Genomic DNA, 27150 nt, shown 5'->3' with positions numbered 1-27150 from the left:
ACAGCACTTTTTAGTTTTCATACTTTTAGTGGGCTATTAGCTGTACTTAGTATGTTATGAAATTCACACCAGTCACAATTAGCCAAACAACTTTATTTGGAGAAGTGCTGCCCGCAGAATAGCGAACAATATAAATCCTATTCTGACTCGCATCCATGGAAAAAAGAAAAACAGATCAATGGTTTAATTTTATTACCCTTAACATCTTCAAAAAGCAGTCTGCACCATTTTTCATAGATGTGTGAAAAAATGTAAAAAGATTGCATTTAAACGTCTTGATCACGGTGGTGGTGCTCTCCTCCAAACATGGTCACAAATCACGTTGGTATGCGGCTGCGCAGATACTCCATCAGTGCATCTGTTCCTTTGGCCACAATTGCTGCTCTGGGTGTGCGGAAAGGATTTCCCTCCAGACTCAGACACCTGAGGAACAACACCAAATTCAACTCATTTTGTGAGGAATTTATTGTACATCTTACAGGAATTTACACAGTTTCCAAACTCGGCTGCGATTTTAAGTAGATGCACTTATGGTATAGAGGTGGGAATCAGCAGACAGCCCATGATATGATATTATCATGATACTTCACTCATGGTACGATATTATTGCCATTTAGCATTTTGTGACATGCTCACAGAAGCATATATTGTCATTTATAACTTCAAATTCTGTCCTCAAAGATAAACGTTGTCAGCATCTGCTTTATCCAGCAGGATAAAGTGATCTCACTTAAAAAAATAAAATAAATAATGAGTAAGGTCCTTACCTGAGGCTGGTACACAGGCCCAGTTCAGGAGGGATGTTGAGCAGGTCATTGTTTGCCAGATCTAGTGTTGACAGATGAGTCAATTTCATCAGGCGACTAGGATCCACCTCACACACCTGGTTATTAGCAAGCAATATAGTCTCCAGAGAAAGGGTCTCATACAGGACGTCAGGGAAGGATTTGAACCTGTGAGCAACAGAAATACACCGAGTACACAAACACAGGTCAGACAGGCCAACTTACTGAACCACTGTACATGTGCTCCATTACCTACAGTTTATGAGCCACAAAGCGAGGAGGCCGAACTCCGTGACAACAACGTGAAGCGATTTGTAGCTAAGACCATGACGATAACATATTTTTCTTATTAGTTTCATGAGAGCAGAGGATCATTGTCTAGTCTGTGATTAACTTCATTTTCAATGCACAGCATCATATTCTGAGGTCCAAACTGTACAACATACTGTAGGCAGGAATCAACATGTCAGCTGACATCCCTTGTGGAATCAGATCGAGTAAGACAACAGTGGATGCTTCATGCTAAGCTGCTAAGGGCAGAGGTTTAGATCACATCCCACTGAGTTCCATCTTTCCATCCTGCACACTCTTCTTTATTTAGTGCTTAGATGTGGTGCTCAGAAAGGTCAGTCAAGGGAAGGTCTTGCAATGGATCACAAGCTGTATATGGAACATCACAACACACAACATTACAAGCTAACAGCACTGAAGTGCTTTATGGGGTAATGTGCAAGCCATGTCAGGATCGCCTCAGAGCTGATCAGACATCAAGGAGGAATCCAAGTAAGGCGCTGGGACTGCTGTGGCTGCTCCCTCGAGCAGCTGCGTATGTGTGTGCGGGGTGTGATGAAAAAATGCTGGATGATGGGGCTGCAATGTGGAGTTAAGTTACCTGTTGTAAACGAGGATAATGGAACGTAGTTTAGTTAAGTTCTGCATTTCAGACGGTAAATCACTCAGCTGATTATTCCTAAAACAAACGAAAGAAACAAATACAGCATAAAATATTAACACCTGACCCTTCCCTTTTCAGAGGTTTCATACATCTTACTGACTAGTACTAAAAACAACACCCATTATTATGTAATGTCAGATTATAGCTTAATTTAAACAGGACAGGACGGGAGACTCCAGAGCTAAAATGTTGGCAGTGGTTTGCAATGATGTGGTGTCTGATTTAGAAAGGCAAAAATAAAGCAAAAGAACACACAAACACACACACACATGAATGATGCGGTGGATTTCTGTCCTTTCTGTACTTTGGACTCAAAATTTGCATATTATATAATAAATGGGAGCTTCCTGAAATAGATTCTGTCCATATCTGAGTGTCGGCTGTGTCTGCGTACCGGAGATCGATGTGTGTAAGCTGGAGTAACTTGCAGATGTCAGGTGAACAGCTGATCAGTCTATTGAAACCCAGATTGACTTCTGACAGCGAAGATTGGAATTCCACCAGCCTGCAGACAGAAGTGTGATTAGCCTGCAATCATCTGCATTAAAATGGCTTTTTGTTGGGGCTTTACCGTCTGTCACACAGTGATGCTCTGTGTGTGAAAGAAAGAGAGCGAGGGAGTGTGCGTGTACCTGGGAGGAACTGAAGTCAGCTGGTTTTTGCTGAAGTTAACTGTGGCAATGCTCTGACCAGCTGCACCATCAAACAGCTCCTCTGGGATACTCCCTGCTTGCTTGTCACTGGTCACAAACACATTCACATTGGAGTATTTAGCGTAAATATACTGTAATAACCAATAATTATTAGGCATGGGAATTGATAAGAATTTAGCAATTCCATTGTCTCGATCCCTTGTCCACTTGATTAACTATTCATTCTCGCATGGATTGCTATTGGCGCTACTTTGTGAGCTACCACCATAACTAAACTGCATATCACAGACTTTACATTCTGCAAATTAATTGCATGATGTGGTCAAATGTTTGTGCATGTTGGGGGTATTTCTCCTCTTTGTTGGGATCAGTGTTGGGTCATTACTCCAAAACAGTAATTATTACACAGAACATTAAAAGTAATGGCGTACGTTACTTAATTACTCCCACGAGTCAGTCATTTGTTACACTACTCGTTACAGTCAAAGGAGCTTGCAAAGAAAAGCATCTGGACTTCTTTAAGTTACTTGAAGACGTTTCACCTCTCATCCGAGAAGCTTCTTCAGTTCTAAGGTCAAATGGTGGAGAGTGCCAGATATAAACCTAGTAATGTAAAGTAATGTAACTACTCGTTACATTACTTTTGTGTTTCTCCATAAAATGACCTGTAATCACCATTTAACACTATAAGCCTGAGGCTAAAGTCCCACACACCAACACAAACCCCTATCCGGATGAAGACACATATGATCTTTCTCTTAGTATTTAGGTATGAAGACAAATCCAACAGCACAAAGCAAAGACAAAAACCAGCACAAAGAGCCTGGTGAGTATAGTTTTCTGATTCCCTGACGGAGTACATGCACATTCCTGTGGAAATGCAGAAACCAGTCTATATAACTAACCTGTATGCCAACAGCTTGAGAGTTTTAATGTCATGCACATTGACCCTGGCCTGGCTGGGTAACATCATAGCTGTATCTCCTCCATCTGTTTTGTCAGGCTCCTCTACAAAAAACAGACAAAAGATCATGTAAGGACAGCAGAATCTGTAGATTTGCACCCAGGACAAGAAGAACTAAAGCATTGATAGCAATACCATCACACTACTAAGCATTATTAAGGTATTAATAAGGTGTTAGCACGTTCATTTATATAGCATAACTACTAGTTAGTATCCCATTTACATATACAGGTAGGGCAAAAAACCACTTTACCTTTAACTCTTCCTCTCAAATACTTCAGAAGCTCACTGGTTCCTTTCTGTAAGAAAAGACAACGTTTCTCCAGATTCTCTGAATATTTTCTTGATATTATGTACTGCAGATAATGAATTACTCAAAGATAATAATATTTAATGTGATTTAAAAGTCTTTTAGTTTTTAAATTTAAAGAACATTCCAACTTTTCTGGAATTCACGTTGTATTACAACTTCTCCATATAATCCTGTAAATGCAGATTTCAGTGTTTTTACATATTCAGCTGCCACGTTTCCTTTCTCTCTTCCTTTCCTCTGTTTTACCATGCATACTCTGTATTTGAGTCCTCATGTGTCACCTACAGAGAGGATGTCTCTCCTGATTCCTCGCAGAGGGTTTCCCTCCAACAGCAGCACGTTCAGATTGGGCAGCAGGCTGAGTGACGCTGGAAGGCTGACAGGACACAAAATATTATTTGTATGAAAATCTACCTGCTAGGATTTACTCTGAAAAGGTGGACACTTTTCAGATATAACATCAAGAAATACTTGAAATAAAGAAAACGAGAATAAAATACAAATTAGGCATAAATTCAGACTAATGGCACTAGAAACTTGATGCAGCTGCTCTCAGTGTAGAGCAGTGATTATATTTCCTTCCAGCTGAATTCAGTCGCATCCTGGCTGCTTGCAGGTATAAAAGGTTTACTGAGCAGTGTGTCATCATACTGAAAGCTTACCTGGTAATGTCATTGTTGGTGAGGTCAAGGCGCGTTAGCGTACTCAGTAAAGTGATCTCTTCAGGGACTATTTTGATCTTGTTGTTTCTGAGTTCCAGAAGAGAGATGGCTGTCAGGCAGGATAGCTGCTCCGTCTGCAACTGCTCAATTTGGTTGTTCCCCACATATAACTCCTACACACACACACGCACACACACAGTTACATCTTTCTGCACTGCCAGAGTAATGGATGCACAGAAGCATGTCTCAGACACAATACAGAGCGCAGAGCGATTTGGTCATTGCTCCAATACCGTCAGCTTCACTCACACCACAAAGGAGTTTTAATTCCTGGAACATCATTTTGCTGTTAATACCTTGAGCGCAGGTGCGGGGAGCTTTGGGAGGAAGCGGAGCTTGTTATGTCTAAGGTAAAGCTGCTCCAGAGCGAGCATCTCCGATAGGCTTTCAGGAATCTCAGTCAGCTGATTGTCACTGCAGTCCAGCAGCTTAACATCTGCCAAATTAAACCAGAGTTCAAAAAAGCCAGAAAAAGTAACAACTTTCAGCTGCTGACATGCCCATCTTATTACAGGGCCTTAGTGTATGTCAAAGAAATAACTTGTTGTCCCTCCACCCACATCTTGGGGAATTATTGGCCAGCTTGTAGCAAACATAAAAATACAGAGAGAGCTGCCCAAAATAAAGCTCAAGCTGTACTACTGTGACCTATTCATTCACGAGTTTGTCTTATATTAATATTTTCTGTTGTGTGGAACATTATGGCAGACATAAAATGACACTATTGTGTTATCCAGAAATAAATACAAAGATTTAAACACAGAACCTTGTTATAAGGTGTCCGTGCTGATTACTGCACCATTGTTCTACCTGGGGGGGTAAAAGAACCCCAAGCAAACAAATAAAATTCCAGTGAATTTACAAGAAGGAAACAAGAGGAGGAGCCATGATGCTGTTGCAGCTTTGCTGGATATTCATTCAAAATCCACCCGGCACGACCACAAAAATCGGCATTGATGCCGTCGTTTATTTTTCAGGAGGACAATGAAATTTAAAAAACAAAAGAAAGGCTCTGCATGAACTATTGTTGCTGTTTTTTTTAATGCAACTGATCTGAACATCGAAGTCTGCCATAGGTGTGAATGTGAGCATCAAACATTACCCTCTGTCACACTCCCTCTAGTCACTTGCTTGTGCTTTGCTTTGCTTTATAGCAGCTGATCTTCATCTTTTAGATAAGCACCAATTCTCCAACAGTAAACAAAATCAATTCTGATATATCTGAATATGCACAGAGTTATGTTATTATTCAATAAAACAACATTAGCTAACAATAGCTATGGTCCTTCACTAAACAAAACACCTGCCCAGTTCTCTACCGTTTCTCCTCAAACCACAAATACATTTGTCACCAGTGGCTGTTTTTTCTCCTGATCCTCGTCTGTTTCTGGTCATCTTGATGTCTATCAGACTATTAATTATAAGGCTGTGGTCATATGCATACATAGATGTTTATACTTTAGTGCATATTTTATGTCAAATCTATATTATTGCATTCTTTTTATAAACATCTATTCGGTGTGGTCGCCAACCTGCGAGCTGCTTTTGAAGAAAATAAATGGATGGAATAATTTGTTACACCGGAACAAACGCTTTCTCATTCACAACTTATTTGTAAGCACTTCTGCAACTCTTACTTGTGAGCCGGGCTAGGCTGTCTGGGAGCCCGCTAAGCTGGTTGTGACACAGGTTCACTTTCTGTAAACTGACGAGACACCCGAAACTGGAGGGCAGGCTCTTCAGCTGGTTGCTAGACGCGTCCTTTAATCATTCAACAGGATGGACAGAAATTGACCATCATTCCATTTCAGTCTTTCATTCCACTTTGTTTTAATTGGGAAATAAATGGATTATCAATGCATTTCCAATACAGGAGAGAGAGGAAGACACACTAGAGTGCATGCATTATGCATTAGTTACCAGCTCTGTGAGGTTCGCGAGCTGTCCCAGATCCTCTGGCAGGTTCTCCAGCAGATTCTGCTGCAGTGTGAGGCTACGGAGGTTCTTTAGAGTACACATCTCAACTGGCAGAGAGTCTAACTGATTATGACTGGCCCCACAGAACAAAAACACAACAGATCACTAGTTATTGCCAACTTCAGAATGCTGATATGCTCACTTTTCTTCACTGCAGCCCCCGCATGCTTCTTAAAGGACTGCAGACACAAGCCCTCTCTTTCACTTGCACACTTAAATGCATGTAAATACATCATTTGTTTTTTGACAGCTGTTTAATGCACTTAAATTATTAAAGTACTGCAATTTCTAAAATAGAAATCAATGAAGACCTCATTTATGAAAGACCTGCAGTGTCTTCTCTTTTGAATATTTATTATTGCTCATTAATAAGGCACAAGTATTTCTTATGCAATGAACTGGTGGAATAATCAATAGGACACTCCATTACTAAAATGACTGATAGCTCCAGCAAATTCTGTATTTAGTCTTCATTTACTGTTTTGCTCGTCTCTCTTTTGTACTGTTGTACGTATGATTATGAAGAGTTAAACTAAACATTAAAGAGCTCAAACAAAGAAAACTAGGTTTTGTTCTCCAATGACTAATATATTGTTTTGAAGTTTGGAGTTGATCCAACAGAAACTAAAGCTTTTTCTTAACTCGTGTGACTTTGACTTTTGACCTTGAAGGATTACATCATAAAATGGTGTATTTTAGCTTTATCCATATGATTGAAGCAGACGTGGCTGAAATCTTTGGCTTCCATAAGCTGTACAAACTTGAGAGTTTTAGATCTATTGTGACATCTTGAAAAAATAAAGTGTACAGCTCTTTCCTGCACTTTCACACGACATATGACTTGATATGGTTTCTTTAAATGTTTTTTAGTTCGCCTTAGCCAACCTAAGTATTCATGTTACCCAAGGCCTAGTCTGCTACTGTGAAGTTTGAAAACAATACATAACTAATTTTGGGTAATGAAAGTTTTTACTGATTTTCATATTTGGTGCAACCAAACCTGATTTTCACCAAAACTAAATGAGCTTGAGCCGTTATCGATCATCACAGAGAATTTGAAGCTGACATCTTGGAAACTGGACTGTGGACAAACTAACAGAACCGATTACAAACTCCCTCTGTGGTTCCAGTGGACACAAGACTGGCCAGCAGACCGGGTATACTGCACAGTCTGTACACGGCCTCCAGCCACAAACACACTCTACAGGGAGATTGCTTTTGCGCTAACCCACTGAACCATAGTCCAGACTGTGGTTGAGTACCAGAGTTCAGGCTGGGCTGTAAAATAAAAGGTGGTCATACCACATACTGACTTTCAAACACATTACACACCTTACATACTGTATTTCCATGTGTATCTGCACATTTCAATAAACCGCTACATCTATTTTCCTGGCAAAATGTAAACAAACTGGGGTGGCTGTTGCATAGTATTGTAACATAAGATATTTTATTGGAGTATTATGAGTGTGCACAAACTTTTTCAGATTTCTCTTTTCCATTAGGATTATGGACTTATGGTGTGTGTGAGTGTGTGTACCTGAGTCGCAGCTGTTGAAGATTCTGCAGTTCTCCCAAAGCACTGGGTAAACTACTTAACTGGTTGTCATGTAGCTGGTAAAACAAAAGTTGACATTTTTTGTTTATTAGCTGGATTTCAAGTCATAATTTTCACAGGTGAAAACAGAAACTGCATTTCCTCTAATCAGCACTTGAGGCTAGTTTTAAATTCTGAGACAATTGCCCATACAGTCCCGTTTACAGCCTGGTACAATAAAACAGTTTTGATCTTTGCTGGTAGCTTTCATGCACTGTATCACAAGTAGTTAGAAAGCACTAAGAATAGAGGCAGTGCTTGTGAGAACTGGTGTGATTGGGTGAATGTGGCATGTTGTATAGAGCGCTTTGAGTGCTCCGGGAGAGTAGAAAAGCGCTACATAAGAATCAGTCCATTTACCATTTAAAAACAGAAATATATGTTGGAAACATTTTTAGATTAAAAATGTTTCCATGTCAAATTCTAATCAGCTTTTGTTCAACATAGTTTTACTGCATTGTTAGGTTAGTTGAATGTATTGTCTCTGACTAACACAGCATTAGCAATTAGCTTATTATTGAGGGGAAGAAACCCCCCCCCCCCCCCCCCCCAAAAAAAAGTAATATATACACATATATATATATATATATATACACACACACACACAAATAATAGACATACACTCAGCTAGCTTGTTGATTGAGGCTTCTACTACTTACATCCAGTGTAGTCAGTCCAGGCAGCAGGCTGATGTCATCTGACAATAATGTAATCTGATTGGATGAGAGCAGTAGTTTTGTGAGGTCTGTCTGCTCCCACCAGCGATCTGCTGCTCCAAAGGACACATTCTGCTGGGCCTCCTCTGGTGTGTCGATGTTTAGACGATAGACGTTCTGGGGAACTGAGCCACGTGTTAGTCGGGTTTCTACGCAGTATTGGTGACATTAAATTCATTTCATGTCCTGGAGACTCAAGCCTAATTTTTACTTGCCTAACCCCAACCATAACACTTTTTCATTCACATAACTGGCCTACAACATGAAAGTAAAAATAGGATTATGCTCCCATGATGATAATAATAATAATAATAATAAAAATAATAGTAGTAGTAAGAAAAAGTGGTGCCTGTAGCTCACAAGATAGAACAGGTCATCTACTAAGGTTGAAATTCGATCCCTGGCTGCTCCCATGCCAAATATCCTTGGGCAAGGTTTAACCCTGTGTGTTCTCCGATGAATCCATCAGAATATGAATGCGTGCAAATGTTAGAAAGCGCTTACTTAGACAAACCATAAACCTATGCTTGTGTGAATGGATGAATGAGGCAAGTTGTATAAGCATGAATTCACCTGACACAACAAAGGCCAGTGTAATTTTTTTGTGGAAAGAGACCATTGCCATGAAGGTATGCACAACATGGTAAGAGTCACAAAGTAACAAAGCCAATAAATTCCTGGACCCCAGGTTTCATCTTAACCTTTGCAACAGCAACAAGAACAATAAACTTTGTCTGGCTGGGCCTACCTTTCAGAAGGTCGCCACAGTGGATCTGCCTCCATCTCACTCAGCATCCTCTGCCATACCAACCCTCTACATATCTTCCTTTACTACATCTATAAAGCTCTTCCTTCTGCCTGGCAGCTCCATCTTCATCATCATCCATCAAATATATACACACACTATTCCTTCTCTGCACATGTCCAAACCATTTCAGCCTTATCTGTCTGACTTTGTTAGCTAACTTTTTTTTTTTTTTTTTTAATTGCTGTTGCTTTCCTAACAGGTCAAAGTGTTGTGACCATTCTCCTCTGATCTCTGGCATCAACAAAGCATTTTCCCCCAGATAACTGCTGCTCACCAGACATTTCTCTTTTTCAGACTATGCTCTGTAATCCCCGGTGATGGTTGTGCAGGAAAATCCCAGCAGATCAGCAGTGTCTGAAATACTCACCAGCCAGACTGGCACCAACAATCCTCCCACTTTTAAAGTCATTTAGATCCCCTTTCTTCCCCATTCTCATACTCTATTTATACTCAGGTCGTCTTAACCCTGTCTACATGAATAAATGGGTTGCTGTCATGTGGCCGGTTGATTACATGATTACATTAACAAGCAGTGTAGATTAAGCAGAGAGACTTACACTGGCGTAAAATATACTTTTTGGAAACAGGCAGGATCATGTGTCAGTGTTCAAACATGAGCAATATGGGAATATCAAGGTTCAGTTTGTTCAGTCAAAATATATACTGAAAGAAGTCCAGCGAGGAAGAAAACGTGTAGTCATATTATTATTATTATTATTATATATTATAATATATTAGGTTACTTTTTTTTATTAAATCAATGGCAGATCTGGTCTTTTAGTGGTGCTGTATGTGTGAGCTAACATAAAATTACCTTCTTTCAGTCCTCGGCCGGACAGGTTGAGCTGCCCGCTCTTCCGGGCCGCCTTCAGCAGGCCGTACGGAACAGTCGGCTCTGCCGTTTGCACCTTAAAGCCCGCCAGAGAATCCTTACACCCCCCTTTGAATCGAGACATGGTGAAATAAACCCGCGTTGAACTCAGCTGATGTTTAACCTCAGCACCTCACCCACCCACAGCCTTCCGCCAAAATTAAAAGCGTTTCCGTTTACGATCCTTCAGAATAAAAGTCCTTTATTCACACTTTGTCTTCTAATCAATCGATTTATGCGGCATAAGAAATAAAATATCCTTTAAACACGAACAAGTGACATTTAAAACTTAAAAATCTACGACTCAAACTCTGGCTTGATGTGGTCTTGGAAGTATTTCGCACACTCAGGTTACACACGCTGTCATATCAAAGGGTTCAACAGGGGGCGCTAAATGTTCAGGAGTTCAGCTCCAGCTGCAGTTATATTGCATCAAAGCCTCAGTGACAGACATACAGGGATCGTGAGCTTACATACCCGTGGACACAGATGTCTGATGGATACTAGCCAGCTAGATTTCAATAGAAAGGCTTAAAAAATTATGATTATTATATTGATTATGACATAGCATTTAAGGTTACCACAGTAAAAAGGTCCTGAGTAGTGATTAGTAGTGATTAGTGTTTGGCCACTTAAAATATCTTTATAGGACTATTGTTATACTTGTTGCCATTTCTGCTGCTTTCTTGGCCAGGTCTCTCTTCAAAAAGACATTTTTAATGTCAACAAGACTTTTTAACTGGACAAATAAGCAATATATACAAGTCACTTTGCCAAAAAAACTGATTACAGCTTCTACCTCGTGGCAGAAATGTTGTTTGTGACTTGATGTCATTCATGAGGGATGGATTTGACATATGTTTCACATATTAAAGACAACAAATTACTTTCAGCAGTTTAAATACTGGTAATCACTTTTTGGCAGACCATCGCTTTTTGGCACAAAAAATCTGAAAACCATAAGAGCACCAGTGATACCCCACTTCAGAGCAGTATTTCGAAACATCTGTGCTTTGGGAGCTCGACACAGTGAGGAAACGTCAGCATCAAAACTCCCATCCCTGGTCTCGGGTTCAAATCCACCATGATCTGATTTTTCTGTGTGGAGTTTGCATGTTCTCACCGTGGGTCTCTCCAGCGTGGGTTTTCTCTGGAGCTTCCTCCCAAGGTAATTAGAGTTAGGTTAGATTAATGACTCTAAATTGCTGTGCTACAGTTTGTACTTTGCCTCTCATCACATAGCAGCTGGGATAAGCTCTGAGACTCTAAGATAGATGTACACACGGTGTATAAATCCATCCACAAAGGAAATATCCTAATAAAAATTCACTAATGTTTTTGAATGATCGAATCAGACATTAGATTGAAAACAGAGACAAAGTTTATTTATGAGTTCAAATCTAATTTCTTCGAGTTCATGTTAAATCTACCATCAGGACACAGACATGTCGGCATACTGAAGATTTTCTCAGCAACTTTAATGTTGAGCAAAGCAATTCTCAGTAGGCAACTTCCATAAAAATGGCACACCTTTTTTTCTTGTCCTCTGCTTTCCTTTGCTTACCTAACTCCTACTTGTTTCATTCTCTTACATAGCCTACCCAGATTATTATGTTAGTGCAGAAAGAAGCGCTTTTGTTTGTTTGTTTTTTTGCCCAGAATGCCACTTGGATAATCTAGGCTCAGCAATCAAGTTAAACTGCTGCTGTTAAAGCTATAAAATATTTCAGTATATTCAGATTCTTTGTAATGGCCCTGTGATTTTTACTCAGCAGTGCTCGCCTAATTAACTATTGTCCCTTATGAGGCCTATGGCTGTACATGAACCACGTGAAAATGCTGAAATGTAAGAGCACAATAACTTTCTGTGATATTATCTGTGTGGACTGTGAACTTTGACCCCAGTTAGTGTTAGGTGCATGTGTTTTCTCAGAAAGTCAGGTGAGCTGGAGTCCCATTTCTAGTGAGCTGTTGGATCGACTTGGTCTGAATTCACAATGAAAATATTTTTGTCATGCGTGCTGCTGTGTGCCACCATCTGCTTAGCTGACAGAGGTAAAACATGTCCCGCCTTCTGTTTGAATTCATATGTAATTCTGTATTTCTTACTACAAACAAGTGTGGGTTATATCGTCTTGCTGTCTACATATATGTGCGTCGGTGTGTCTGATTTTCTTTTATCTGCTATACTGTTTACAGCTCAGACGTTAGGTCATTGTTTAGTTACTTGATTTATTTTAACCTGGTGTCCTTAAACGCTAAAATGCTTGTTCTTGTGAAACACTAATCTGTCTAACTATGGCACTTTGTGGTACCATAAAATGTGTTTTCTTTGTTACTCAACTTTGTTTCCATATTTTGTTCATTAATGATTGAAGATGTCACATATGAGACCCTTGTTGCAGTGCGGTGTGAACCTGTAGGAACAATTATTCCTACAAACTGCTTCCACCAGGTTACATATAATTACCAGGTCTATCGAAATGAATAGAATGTAAACTCTGTCCTTCTGACTCGCTCTGTTTTTGATAAGGAGCAGTTCTGAGCCTAACGTCAAATTTAAAAAAATGATTATGTCATTAAAAACATACAAATTAATTTAAATTGGCTTTCACTTTATTTATAGTTATGCATTGATATCACAAATGTCATTATAATTCTCTGCACACACTGAGGACTCATCTTCCTTTTACAGACAGAAGCACCCATACTTTAAACTATGATGTTAAACAATCAGTTTAAGCTTATGGTAGACCCAAGTTTAGAGTAAGCATTTAGGGTAAGGTTTACAGGAAATCTGTGCAAAGTGCAATATCATCTGGTGATTAGAACCCCCCCAATAATAATGCAAGTCTGTGTGTGTGCAGGTGTTCAAAATGGCATGAGAGCAGCAGAAGGATCCAAGCCAGTGTCCCTTCAGCCCTGGCTACTCGGCCTGACAGCTGTTGTCGGTTTCCTTCTCCTTGTCTTCATTATTCTGGTTATTCAAAGACTACTTAAGAAAAGGTTTGTTTTAGGGAAAAAAGAGGAAATATGAAATATATGAAATCTCATGTAGCAAAAATGAATGCAAGCATAGCTTACTTTATAAACAATAATAATAATAATAATAATAATAATAATAATAATGGATTGCATTTATATAGCGCTTTTCGAGACCCTCAAAGCGCTTTACAATTCCACTATTCATTCACTCTCACGTTCACACACTGGTGGAGGCAACGGTGATGAGCGATGTCACAGCATATAAACCAAACCTCACAATTAGTCAGTATTTTTAGGGTAGGGTAAAGTTCATTAATTCTAGGCAGAAGCACAGTGTGCTGCACGAGCACAAACTACCACAGTGATTGCATAGATAATGTATAAAACGATGTAAAAACTGAATTACTACAATACGAAACAGCAATAAAAAGTAAACACAAGAGTAAAAACAGTAAAACCTCCCTAGCAGAAAGAAGCTAGCCCCGTTGCCTAGAGCAAGGAGGCCAACGCCCACACACACACACACACACACACACACACACACACACACACACACACACACACACACACACACACACACACACACACACACACACACACACATCAAAGAGTGAAAAGGTAGAACCATTGCAGACACAGTGCAGGTGCATTTCTCTAGCATCCAAAACAGCAGCACTGTTCCTGTAATCACCATTAAAACCTTGACTGGGAAAAAGCTAGCAGGCACCTGATAAACAAACTTTGACTTGAAGAAGCAGCCGTACTTCATCCATGGCTGTTTGTTTTACACAACAACAAATCAATAGAAAATCTACTGAAATGAAAATAAAATATGCTGATGAACTGTAAACCTATATGTTTATGCCAGGAGCTCAAGCCCCCTGGGTGTGCTTTATTTCTAAGCTTTTGTAACATTATTTTTTAAATGAATTAAGTTGCTTAATGGCATGCACCTAACACTAATAGCCTTCCTGTACCTTCTTCCCCATTTTCTTTAATTAATTCCAACAACCTTCATGGCTTCCTGCCAAACAGCAGCTCAAAGGAAGAAAATCCTGCAGGGTCCTGCGGCACCTCATGCACAACCACAATAGTGGGTCTAGCCAGTGATGCCAATTGTGTTCATCCTTGTAAATGAACCTACGAGTCGTAGACTTTAAAGTCTTCTTCATATGCCCCACTAACCTGTCAGTGCGCAAGTGATAGACGCTGGTCCGAACAGACTTTTAGCCCAATAATTCATAGTGTTCTTTTAAAGTGTGAGACAAGGTGCCGTGGTCCATCTGTATCCCTTTTGGGATGCTGACTCAGGAGGTGAACTAAAACAGCATCTGTGCTACACTCCTTGCAAAAATGCTAAGCAGCAGCGCTGCTTTGAGACATCTCACTGCATAATCCACAAGAACTAAAACAAAGTGATATCCCCCTGAGCGCAGCACAGACATCACATGTCATTGCCCATCATGCCATTGCCCATCAGTTTGTTAAACCTAGTCCAATCTGGCACATCCTTTAATCAGAATTAAGGGACGCAGAGAGAAACAGGTTACTAGGATATGAACAGGGCAGCTCCTCTCCCTCAGGTGGTGATGGAGGGTCTCCTCTTTGGGGCAAGGAGCCATGGTCTTGCCACCATTGGCTGAGGGCTCCCTGGTGGATCCTCTGAGCACGCCTGCGTCTTGTGGCCTGGGTCTGTAGCATCTCATCTTGTTGCTGATGCACTGCCTCAATCTCCTGATGCAGAGTGGGCAGCTCCTCAACCATCTTCACCGGTACCTGGACTGCGTGTATGGGCTACGCTTATTTACAAAGGCTTTTTCAGGCCTCAGTAGCCGCCTTCGTTTTGTCTCTGTCTCTCAATGCCAGCCCAGTGTTGTCCTCCCTCTGCCAGGCTCCAGCGTGCTACTGAAATAGGTAAGGCATGATTAGACCATCGTTGACAGCTGGGTCAGTCAGCCTCCCCTGGCAGTGCCCCTGAAACCACTGTACCACCTCTCCCCTGCAGCTAAGCCACAGACCACATCCTCCCTCCACAGCAACAATAGAAACTGTACTTCTGCATTACAATTACCAGTTGACTTGGTGGTGAAATTAATAACCTTGTTTTTCTTTAAAAATATCTAGTATTCACATCCATTAGACATAAATTTGGATGCACTTTCTTACATTATGAAGTCACTCACGGTATTCAAAGGTAGCTACAGGTAAAAGCGATTAAACAAATAACCTGTCTGATCATCACTGTCTTTTTTCTGCAGGGAGGATGGTTATGACGAGCCAGCAGGGGCGGATGGAGCTGAAATTCATCAAACCAGTCTGTAGCTGTTCATGACCAACTGAAGAGCACGATTCTGCTAAATCACACTCACTCACTTGTTTTTATTTAATAAAGTTATCATGGTCATATTTAGTGAATATTGCTATAAATCGAGTTTTTAAGTTGATGGTTGAGCAAATATCAGAAAATATCAGCAAAGACAAAAAGCACTTTTTCTCGCAAAACATGTCTGTGAGCTAAATAAAGAGTTGCTGTATTTTCCAGCGAGAGGAAAAAAACATTCATGTGCAAAACTGACAGATGGAGAAAGATGTAAGAAACAGGAGGAAGACGAGAGATTATTTGCAAAGCCAAGAACTGTTCTGGAAAACTGGAAATTTAAATCCTACATGTAGTGTCTTAATTCATTTTAGAGTTATTTTATATCAAATATTTGATCAATATAGAATCTGTTGCTGAATTATAAATTATGTTAAACATTTTACAAAACAAATTAAGTTTTGATTTGTGTTGTATTTGCAACATCAAGCATTTATTTACATTTTGCTCTTTAAAAATAAATGTTGCAATTTACTTTGGGTTTTTTCTTTGCAAATAAAATAAAACAAAATATGATATATTTAGTTTTAAAGGTTATGTTTACAATGATGCACTAGGTCTGGTTGGTTACTGGTTTATTGGTTAACCAGAGCTACTGGAGCTCACACCTGATGTACCAAATCCCACTGCTTCATATGTTAATCAAGAATAAATGAAAGAAGAAGAAGTGGTGTGATTAAGTTGTTTTTCCAATATCCTGTCGTCTTTTTATTTTTTATGCATCCCTACATAAAGCTGTGCTTTTAAATAATTTGTATCCTTCATAAATGTATTTGAGAAAATATATGCATGTTGATCAAGAATCAAAAAAATGATGGAAACGAAACTTGTCTGTTAGTAAAACTTACACAGTATTTGGGAAGAAGAACCTCATACCAACAGTCAGATCTGGTGATTGTGTCATGGTTGTGTGTTGCTTTGCTGCTTCAGGACCCGGACGACTTGCTGTGAATAATGAAACCATGAATTCTGCTCTCTACCAGGAAATCCCGAAGGAGAATATCTGGGCTTCAGTTCATGCCCTGAAGCTTAAGAGCAAGACAATGATTCAAAATTCAATTAAAAAAAAAAATAAATGGAAAAAACCCTCAACAACAAATAAAATAAGTCTCTTTCCAGCAATTATGCCACTGATATATAAACAAGCCTCATCCACAGAAAAAACCCCCACTTTTGTACAGAAATGCGATTGCAGATGGACATACAAGTATATGTAGGAAGGTAAACTCAAAAAGTTACTGTGGAGAAGCTGAATCTGTTAAAGGTTGTTAACCAGTAACGTCAGCTACAAACCACAGCAGTGAGCTTCCTGTTCCTACTGCAAACTCAGTTATTCATGCAGCGCTGTCATCTATGCACATTATATGTCTCTAATCCATAAAGAACTATTTTTATTCACTAGATCAAACCATCCATCGACAGGACTCTGAAACGTCTCTTTTCTTTGAACCGCTCCCTCCTTATCACAGTCACCATAGTGGAAAAAAAGTGGTAAGAGTGCACAATGGTGGCAGGAGTGGACCAGTGGGAGCTAAAAATGCTACAGACATAAATACATTTAACACATTTTGAGCTATGCTATTCAAAAGATAACCAAACAACATATTATTCCAAATTCAGTGTTGTGGATGCTGGCAGATCCCCCAGAGAGGAAGAGGAAGAGTTGTTTGAAAACCTTCAGGTATTGGCAAAATTGGGCCTCGAGGCCCGGTGTCCTGCTGGATCCATCACAGCTGATTCAAATGGCTAAATTACCTCCTCAACATGTCTTGAACTAATGAACTAATAATTTGATTCAGGTGTGTAGATCCAGAGTAGTATTTAAAACCTGCAGGACACCGGCACTCGAGTCCTGGAGTTGGCCAAGCCTGATCTAGAGTAATGTTGTTTAAAGCAGCACTGGAAACATCCAGCAGGTGGTGCCAAAGCATTTAAGCCTTTTATAAGCTGTTAAATGGCTTCAGAGATCAAGAGCCCCATTGCCCTACATCTGTGTATCACGTACTGCTGCCCACTGTGCTTCACGAGCGCTGTTTTCCACTGTAGCTTGCTTAAGAGCTGGAATCACTGTCCCGAAGTGAGTGTTTAATAGCAGATTTGTATTTACTTTAATAACTTAATAAGTTCCCCGTGATAACATCTGGTATGTGTATAAATCCACCCATCATCTTCTATTCATCCAGTTCAGGGTTGGGGGGACAGGAGCCTACCCCAGCTGTCACAGGGCATGAGGCAAGGTTGACCTTGGGAAGTTGCTAGCCCGTTGCATGCATGTCTTTGAGAAGAAGATAGATGGACATAACCTGGTAGACATGGGGGAAACAGACAAACTCCACAGAGAAAAGCCCCAGCCTGGATTTGAACCCAGAACCGTCCTGCTGAGTGCTAACCACCACACCAACATGCCACCCCACTGAATAAATAAATCAAAAACTGTCTGAACTTCACAAACTACAGGGCATGTGTATAGCCACTTCAGTTTCTGCTCAAATACAACCAAATATAAATCAAATATGTTTAATATATATCTATTAAATAAAATATATATCAATATGTTTGTTGTTTCTCTAGGCAGACGGCTGCCCCTCCCTAAACCTGGTCATGCTGAAGGTTCTTATAAAGTGTTTACTCACAGGACATCATCAGATTGTTGTTGGGGTGCTTTCTGTTTTAATTCAGTGTTCTTATATAAATGTATAAAGCACATTGAGATGAATGGTGCTGTGAATTGGAGCTATATAAATAAAACCAAATTGAACTGTGTATCCCAGCTATGCTGATTATATATAAGTATCGTGTTTAATGTGAATCATAAGATTACATTTTGTTGGACAACGATCATGAATGCAAGAAAGTAGAGCAGATTTTGAAGTCAAGAAAAGAGAGGCTTGTTCTGCTCTGTCATTCAGTAAGTGTGAGGTCTGTTCCGGGGTTTGGGTACTGGACTGTGTGTGTGTGTGTGTGTGTGTGCTTATTCTGACCTGTAATTTACTCCCTTTATGTCCTGTTGTTTTTGTGGACCAACAGTGCTGTGTTTATGCCTGATTTGCTGCATGTTTACACCTCTGAGGGAGGTTAATTGTCTAATTAAGTGAGGGGGTGGAACCTTAGAGATGATTGATTGAACTAGTAATTACAAGATTGTGTTTTAAATTTATGTGCATGTGTGTGGTGAGAGGTGGGCTGTTTCATACTGCTAAACCCTCAGTAAGTTTTCATCCTCTCTAGTATTTAAAGCAGTATTTAGGCATTTAAAGGGAAAAACTACTAAAAAGACCAGGGAAGAACAATAGTACCCTAAATAATAATGCCAGTTTAAGGCAAGCCTAAAACAGCAGTTTGACATTTGGTGGAGGAGTATTGACCTTCTCGTCAGTGGGCTGTGGTTGGCCTGATCTGGAGACCTCAAGCCCTCAGCTGTAAGGCTATAACTCTATGGGCTGACATAGACACTAAGTCAACCGCACTGTCACCACACCCTGAAAAACCACCCGTCCTCTAGACAAGGCAGCTCAGCAAAGGGCAGAGGTAGTACTGTAAATTGGTTAATTTACTTTAAAAGAAAATTGCAAAATCCCTGTGAAGGAAGTATGATTCGAAATGACATCTATCTATCTATCTATCTATCTATCTATCTATCTATCTATCTATCTATCTATCTATCTATCTATCTATCTATCTATCTATCTATCTATCTATCTATCTATCTATCTATCTATCTATCTATCTATCTATCTATCTATCTATCTATCTATCTATCTATCTATCTATCTATCTATCTAGCGAGACTGTGTGTGTGGTTGTGGGTGGGTGAGTGGCTGGGTACATTTAACCAAAACAGCAATTTTACTATTAGTTTTTTTCTGCTAAAACTGGTCTGTAGAGTTGTTGCAGCCCCCAGGTCTCCAAAATGGTTGGACCCCGTGTTCCTGGGAAGCCAGAAGCATTCGGCTGAGGTACAATACCGAGCAGTTCAGTTTGGCTCATTTATTTTTAATTGACATAACATTAGTTCATCAACAGTCATCTCAAGATCAGCTATAAAGTAAGATAAAGAAAATGCCAATAACTAGACAAACTCTTATGAGGATGAAGTTCCTTTAACAGGAAGAAGACCTGTAAAGGGCTTTTCCACAATTGGTTGGACTTTGTGGACAGATAAAAAAGAAATGACAAATATAGAGACAAACAACTAGCAAGCGTGGCAACACAAAAGCACAGGGGAGAGCAGATCAAGACTATTAACACCTAAATGCACATAAATTCCTAAAGGGACAAAAATGCACGGGTGGTGAAAAGAGGGGAGTGGAGTAGGAAAACTAATAGTATGGTTTGAATGAACGCTTCAGAAACTGGCCCACGTACACTGGCCTTAGTGTGCTGGAGTCAAAGCTTCAAAGCCTGAGGGTCTGCTGACTCACCTGGTTACTTGGGTATTGGCCAAAGCTATGTCCATCTGACTCGATACACACGTCCTCTTTCTTATCAGGGTTGCAGCCCATCCCATCTATGATAGGGCGAGGGATGGGGTACACCCTGCTAACACAGAGAGGCAGACAACCTATGGTTATTTAGAATCACCAGTTAACCTAACCTCACCAACTGCATGTCTTTGGACTGTGGGAGGAAACCAGAGAACCTGGATAGCCTACACAAACACGGGGAGAACGTGCAAACTCCACAGCAAGGTGGTGGAGTCGAACGCAAGACTTTTTTGCTGTGAGGCACCAGATTCTTCCCGTGGTCCTGGCGTATAATTTTAACACGTTTTGTCATGCTGACAGAGGAGACTCAGAGCAGAATGGGCAGGTGTGAGTTTCCAGCACAACAATCATAACAGAAAACTCACATACTACAAAACAATAGAATCAGAGCAAATTTAGGAGCAATTATATAGCTGTGAATTCCCAAATATTTAGGGTATTAACAATCTCAGTATTCGCAGTATTAGTATCCACTTTTTCTTAAGCTTCTCAGAGTCACGTATCATCTTTTCTTCTCACCTTGAGTTTTATAATTTGATTGTGGAATAACTCGAAAGTGTCTCTTCCTAACATAAGAGAGATTTGAAATGATAGGACATTAGAGAACTTCACGTTTCCATGAACCACTGAAGAAGTTAGATTTGAGGATCCCTGTACCAGCCCGTGCTGCTGTGGGGGTGTTGGATAAAAAGAGAGCGAGCGAGTGAGAGACAGAGAAAGGTCAGTGCATTTTTTCAAAATGAGCACTGAGTCACAGTGGACATCTCGACCTAAAGGGTTTTTGGCTCATTTTTGTTTTATTTGCACATTAGTGTTTTTTAAAGCAACGTGTGTATGTTTTTGTACATGTATGTGATTAGACAGCTGGCAACAAGCATCTGATGTATGTGTGTACCCGCATGTGTGTCTACTAGTTCTTAATCCGCCTCTTCAAAGTGACAGCCCACTCAGTGGAATAAAGAAAGGGGGTGGCTGGCTTGTCGGTTTGGTTGTTGGCTGCTGTTTTTCCTCCACTTTAAAATTGTCAGAAAGAATGGAGCTTGATTGAACTTTTTTGAATGGGACTCTCTGTAGAGATACTGCTGAACTTGGACAGGTGCTGAAAGGACCTGGAAAAACAATACAGGAATATATTCAGTACTTACAAATAACTAATGCCTATTTATTTTGATTTTCCAAAATGAAGAGACTGTCAGGAGCCACATGAGGGAATGATCAGGGGAAGCATAACTGACAAGAGAACAATATCACGTTGAGTTTTGTTTGGAGTTCAAAGTTTGAGGTTTCCCTCGAGGCTGTGGGGGACAGAACGTGACAGGTAAGCAGCTCGGCTTTTGTATGAAGAAAGAAATGCAAGAAGCTGACGACTGGAAATGGACCATGGTGGAGTGGGACTTTTGAAATTCTCTGCCTGATAGTTTTTGGATTTAGTGGGAGTCCAGTGGGACAGAGAGGAGAAACGGTGCTGGATCAGGGTTCCTATATAGTTCAAGGCTGTTTTTTTGTGCTTTTATAATGTAGGCTTTATTTAAAACTGCACTAAATATAACTAACTTTTTGTTTTTCGGAGGCTTGACTGATTTGTTGAGCAGGGAGAATATATCAAACACAAGCAATACAAAGTGTCGACACATGTCAGAGGATTCTTGAATATGTCAAATGTACATTAATCTTCGTTGCACTGGAAACCAAACATCGAAGCCCTTCTTTTTAGATACTGGACGGTTTGGGCATTAGTTTGCCACTTGCTTCTTGCTCTGTTCTTCTCAGGAACTTTGTATAAAGACCCAGAGCTGAACTACAACAGCACAGGACTGCATCCGAAAAAGGCTGAGAAATACAGACAAAAGCACGGGAAGCGCAGCTCATCACTTATCATTGAGTCCTCTGTTTTCCTCAAAAGCCATGAACTGATGGTTTGATTGCTCCCTTTCTGTTGTCATGGCAATGTCATCTGCACCAGGAGGATGCGGTGAAGCAGACAGCTCGGTGAAGTGGCAGTTGTGTTATGATGTCAGTGCCAAGACATGGTGGATGGTGAGTACAATAATAATGAGCACTATGGTGCTAATCTGTTTTTATTTTATTTGTCAGATTTATGAGTTTGGTATTTTAATTTTAATATAAAATAAAGTTGGAGTTTTTTTTCCCACAGAAAAAGCAACAACACTAACAGCTTGCACAGGATTCATTCCTCCTTAAACAAACTTTGAATCTTAATTATGAATTATGAGGGATGAACGTACAGCAGACTGCTGTTTTTGGCTCTGCCCTTCAGTGAGTGTGAGGTCTGCGCTGGAGTTTGGGTGCTGAACTCTGTGTGTGTGTGTGTGTGTGTGTGTGTGTGTGTGTGTGTGTGTGTGTGTGTGTGTGTGTGTGTGTGTGTGTGTGTGTGTGTGTGTGTGTGTGTGTGTGAGAAAGAGAGCGAGAGACAGAGGGCTTGTTGTTCTCTAATCCCTTTTCTGTTTCCACATTGTTTATGAGATGAGTCAGAATAAGAGCTCATGTTTTATGATGAATCACGTTATAATCATATGGCATTAAATTTGCGTGTCATTCTGCCCTCTTGTTTATATTCAGTCAAATGTGCTGAACACACCATATGTTATAAAAAATGACTAAGATCATTTTTGTCCATTATCTTGGTACTTTAATGTAACTTAATGTCACTTATTTTGATATGTTTTTGTAGTTTGAGGCTTTTTTAAAATAATGTTGAGCTTCATGTGCCTTTTGGATTTGTTCAGATTAGATCAGGAATTATTAAAGACATGGCTAGCATTCAGGGTTTCTACACTTTAATACTGCAGAGATGTGGATATTGTATTGTTTTTACTGTGTGACATGACAAAACAAAACAAAAGCATGATAATTGTAGTATTTACTCTGCTTCCAGTGTTTTCTTATACCGCCATCTTATTTGTATTTAAACAACTTACTGGGTGGCAAGTGGTGTGTAGGAGGTCAGCTGGCAGTAATAATCTTTGTAAGAAGGGAAGAAGAGGAGTGGTCGCGGAGCAAGGGCGATAGCATGAGAAGCCTCGAAAACAGACCCAGACAGACAGATGAAAACTATTAAAGTGTTCTTTCATGTCAGTCACATACTGCAACTTATATCGTACCAACAGTGTATAAAATAGTAAATGGAAGGAACAGATTTAAAAACATTTTTTTGTTTATCTGCCCAGAGATTTGCACATGCATTGAAGGTAACTGTGCTCTAAATGCAGAAATGCAACAAAACATAAATCCCACGCAAATATGTATCAATCGCATGGAGAGCAAGGTTCAAACCTGTTCTCGTTTACCTCTAAGCAGTGCTCTTGTCAGTTTATTGTAAGTTAAAGTTGTTTGCGCAGGATAGTCAGGCACAGTTATATCAAAGTGGAATTACAAGAACCCTGCTGAGTTGCACCCAAATGGGCCAACTTCAAATTTGGCTTAAGCTGTATAAAGAGAGACCTAGATACAGTGTGTCCATCAAATATATCATAAATAAGAGAGTCGGTTGTTTTCTGTTTCTATCATTCACATTACGGCAGTAGTTTTTCAGCTATGTCATGTTAATCTGGATTTTGCTTATTAACGAAATTTAAAAAGTTTGCTTCTTTCAGGTAAAATGTGAATAGATTAAAAGTTTACTGCTAACAGAATCTGTTGCAGTTGCTTTTGAAAAACTGAGAAATCTCAAGGTTGAGAAATTTCAAATTTCTTTTTGCCTACAACGGTCTGCTCCTGGGCTGAATTTGCTGAGCCAATCAGTTCTTGAAAGAACAGACGTTGTTTTAAATGTTCACAACTTGTAGATAATTGTAAGTTTTATTTCAATAATTTTTCAGTCCATTGGAGATTAATAAGCATCCAAAACCTTTTTCCTAATGTCTGAAAGAGGTTTTTTTTTTACACCTTGTCATGTCAGTATAATAGGTTCCACTTTACACTGTCTAAGAAAATTCACCTAGTATCTTTGATCCTAACTTAATAGAACTGCTGATTCTATAAAATTCTGTTTATAAAAATTACAAACCCAATTCAAAAAAAAGTTGAGTGCTCTATAAAAAAATTTAATGTTATATTAAATTTTATTATAATGTAATGTAATGTATTATAATTTATTTATTATAAATGTTTATATAATGTTAAGGCCCTCGGCAGCACTGCTATAAGGCCAGGTATGATTATGTAATGGAAATCAGTGCATGGTCTCAGAAATACTTCCAGAAATCACTGTGTGAACACAGCTCACTGTGCAGGTCAGAGCGCTGTCATGCTCTGAACACGATTCACCACTGAGTGCTGCATCATTCAGTGCTGAAAGGAATACACAACATGTGCTTCAAACAGAAAATATCTTTTTCAGGAAAGGCCTTGCATATTTAGAGACTCGGTCTTCACCAAAAACCAATTTAATAGAAGCATTCAATTCTGAAACATACACGTTAAAGCAGATAATCTGTAAGGTGGGGAGGAAATGAAATCTCACTAATTAAGAAGATCTTTATTTTGCCTGGAAAATTAGTTTATTGCTCTATTTTTTTTTTAAGGGAAATTAAGAACAACCCTAGGTTTCTATTAGCACTGCAGCCAGGCTGACAAAGAGTTAGAGCTCTGTTGAGCCAAGCATCCCTTTAACCTTAAATTGTCATGATTTCATAAATTTTTTCAAAAATGCAAAATAAACATTAGAGAAAAAATTACTTATAATATTATTACGTACAGCTACTTTCAGTAATATTGTTAATTTTTTTAGACTGTTTCTCTCTGATTGATTTTTCAGTGTTAACTTCAGTAATTACTTCCTCCAATTCATTAACGTGTCTTTTAGACCCCATTCCTACAAGACTGCTCAGAGAAGTCCTGCCATTAATTAATACTATAATTTTAAATATGATCAGTTTATTCCTATTACTGGGCTAAGTACCACATGCCTATAAGATGGCAGTGATTAAACCATTACTTAAAAACCCATCTGTAGTAGTTGTATGCAGTAGTATGGAAGGCAGAGCATTCAGCTTAAAAGTGAGTTTTTCCTTCCCACTGTTGCTAAAGTGCTTGCTCAGGACTGCTGAGCAACTAGAAGAAGAAGGTGAAGATGAAAACTGAGGCTTGGATGGAGCTATGACTGAGGTGACTGTGAGGTGGAGATGGGGAGGAGGTGGGTTGTATGAATGAGTCTGAAAGGGAAAATGACAGAGAGCAAAGAATTATGCCATGCAAAGTGAAGGCTGATAGGCTCAAAGAAGGCAATTGATTGGACTAGAGTAACAATGGCAGTACTAGGATTGACAGCATGGCAAAGTGGTTGAACAGAAAGTGGCTGAAAAACTGAAAAGCAACCTAACAGAGGAAAGCAGGCAGATGAGGGATTATAGATCTTTCTTATTGAACTTACACAGAAGCTTTGCAATACTGAAAATAATAACATGGGATGTATCTTTGTTGACTTAAAATGCTGTGTGTGTGTGTGTGTGTGTGTGTGTGTGGGGGGGGGGGGGGGGGGTTGTTACTGTTTTGTTAAATAAAAATTCTAAGCATTGAAAGTTTGAATTGAAATCAGTGATTTTGGAGACTCATAAAAGTCTAACAAATGTCTTGTACTTGTGTAGTTAAATTCTCTCACAGTGATCAAATTGAATGGAAGCCATTGGTGCTTAGCACTTAGAACATCCCCTCTTAATCCTCTGAGCTGCTCCCATTTCTGCAGGAAGTCTTTTTGCTTGCCAGAACTAATTTCTTTTCATTCTTTAAAAGAGCATTAGGAACGCACAGATCACTCAAATGGCATCTTAAAGCTTGGGTGAGCAATTCTGATTTTTCACCTACATTAAAGCAAAATTACAATGTAAATTATACACATAAAAAATGGATCTCTGGTTATATATATCTTTTATATTACTTTGTCAGATTGGTATTGCTAAAACATAGGGAATTAGTGTGTGTAAGGTTTAGTTAGAATTTTGCTATCCTTTAAAACTATATTGTTAATTAAAAAACAAACAAACCTCATATTGCTGGTTTATTTGCTCATCTTATGCGCTGCATCTCTGTTAACTAGCATGAGTGCATGTGTGTTTATGTATAATGCTCACTGATGTACAGATTAACAGAACAGTGAACTGATGATTCTAAACTGGCCATAGGTGTGAATGTGAGTGTGAATGGTTGTCTATGTGTTATCCCTGCTAAAAACTAGTGACCTGTGTACCTCGCCACTCGTAAGCCAAACCCTACTGGCCTAAAAGTCTTTGTTCTCCTTGTGTACCAAGGGGAAAATGCATTCAGGAAAAAAAGATTAGGAGTTGTCTTGCAATTGGTTAAATATGTTCAGACAGGAACTTGCATATTCTTTGCTTGATACTGCACAACAATTAATATCGCAGATACTTTGTTCGCAAAAGGTCTTCTAGCAATTGGAACTACATTGAAGAACCAAAGCCATGCTAGCTAAGAGGAGATAAGCAGCTACGAAAAGAGGGTCGGGGAGCATCTCTAATGATTGTCTGGAGGAGGCCTGAACCATCATTCACCAAATAGTTTGACGGCTTGCTCACGGCAAGCAAACTAGCTTATGATCGTAAAACATAAGACCATGAGGCCATAAGACAGACTGGACTGTCAGCCAATATCCTTGGGCAACCAAGTTGCTCTCCGATGCATCCTTCAGAGTTTGAATGCGTGTGAATGCTACATAGAAATGCTACATACACTTATGCTGGTGTATGTGTGTAAAAGTGCTTTGAGTGCTCAGATAGAGTAGAAAAGTGCTATACAAGAACCAGCCCATTTACCATTACACTATAACAGTACTGATGGCTTTGACTGTGTCTGGGAAAGCTCCAGAAGATATTTGTAGCAGAAGGCTCATGTCCAGGTTTCCGTGTGACCGAATGCTGAACAAAGAAATGAATGATAGGTGTCATCAGTCATTTCATTGATGTTGCCA

The 27150-nt window shown here is 39.6% G+C and overlaps 1 protein-coding gene across 1 annotated transcript; it reads right to left on the bottom strand.

Annotated features, from left to right (window-relative positions):
* Positions 1–84: 84 nt before the first annotated feature.
* lrrc40 (leucine rich repeat containing 40) lies at positions 85–10508 on the bottom strand. The gene is made up of 15 exons (XM_080886174.1): positions 10305–10508; positions 8626–8807; positions 7910–7983; positions 6313–6442; positions 6030–6153; positions 4689–4828; positions 4333–4505; positions 3956–4046; positions 3611–3656; positions 3299–3401; positions 2373–2480; positions 2135–2245; positions 1678–1755; positions 768–953; positions 85–423 (listed from the first exon to the last, which is right to left on the bottom strand). Exons 1-15 carry the CDS (start codon positions 10444–10446, stop codon positions 318–320), a joined length of 1794 nt encoding a protein of 597 aa, XP_080742300.1. The 5' UTR covers positions 10447–10508; the 3' UTR covers positions 85–317.
* Positions 10509–27150: the final 16642 nt, after the last annotated feature.

This window comes from Rhamphochromis sp. 'chilingali' (genome assembly GCF_963969265.1).
Source record: "Rhamphochromis sp. 'chilingali' genome assembly, chromosome: 7".
NCBI classification, from domain to species: domain Eukaryota; kingdom Metazoa; phylum Chordata; class Actinopteri; order Cichliformes; family Cichlidae; genus Rhamphochromis; species Rhamphochromis sp. 'chilingali'.
Note: the sequence above shows the minus strand (reverse complement) of the source record. Positions and strands in the feature narration are given on the sequence as shown.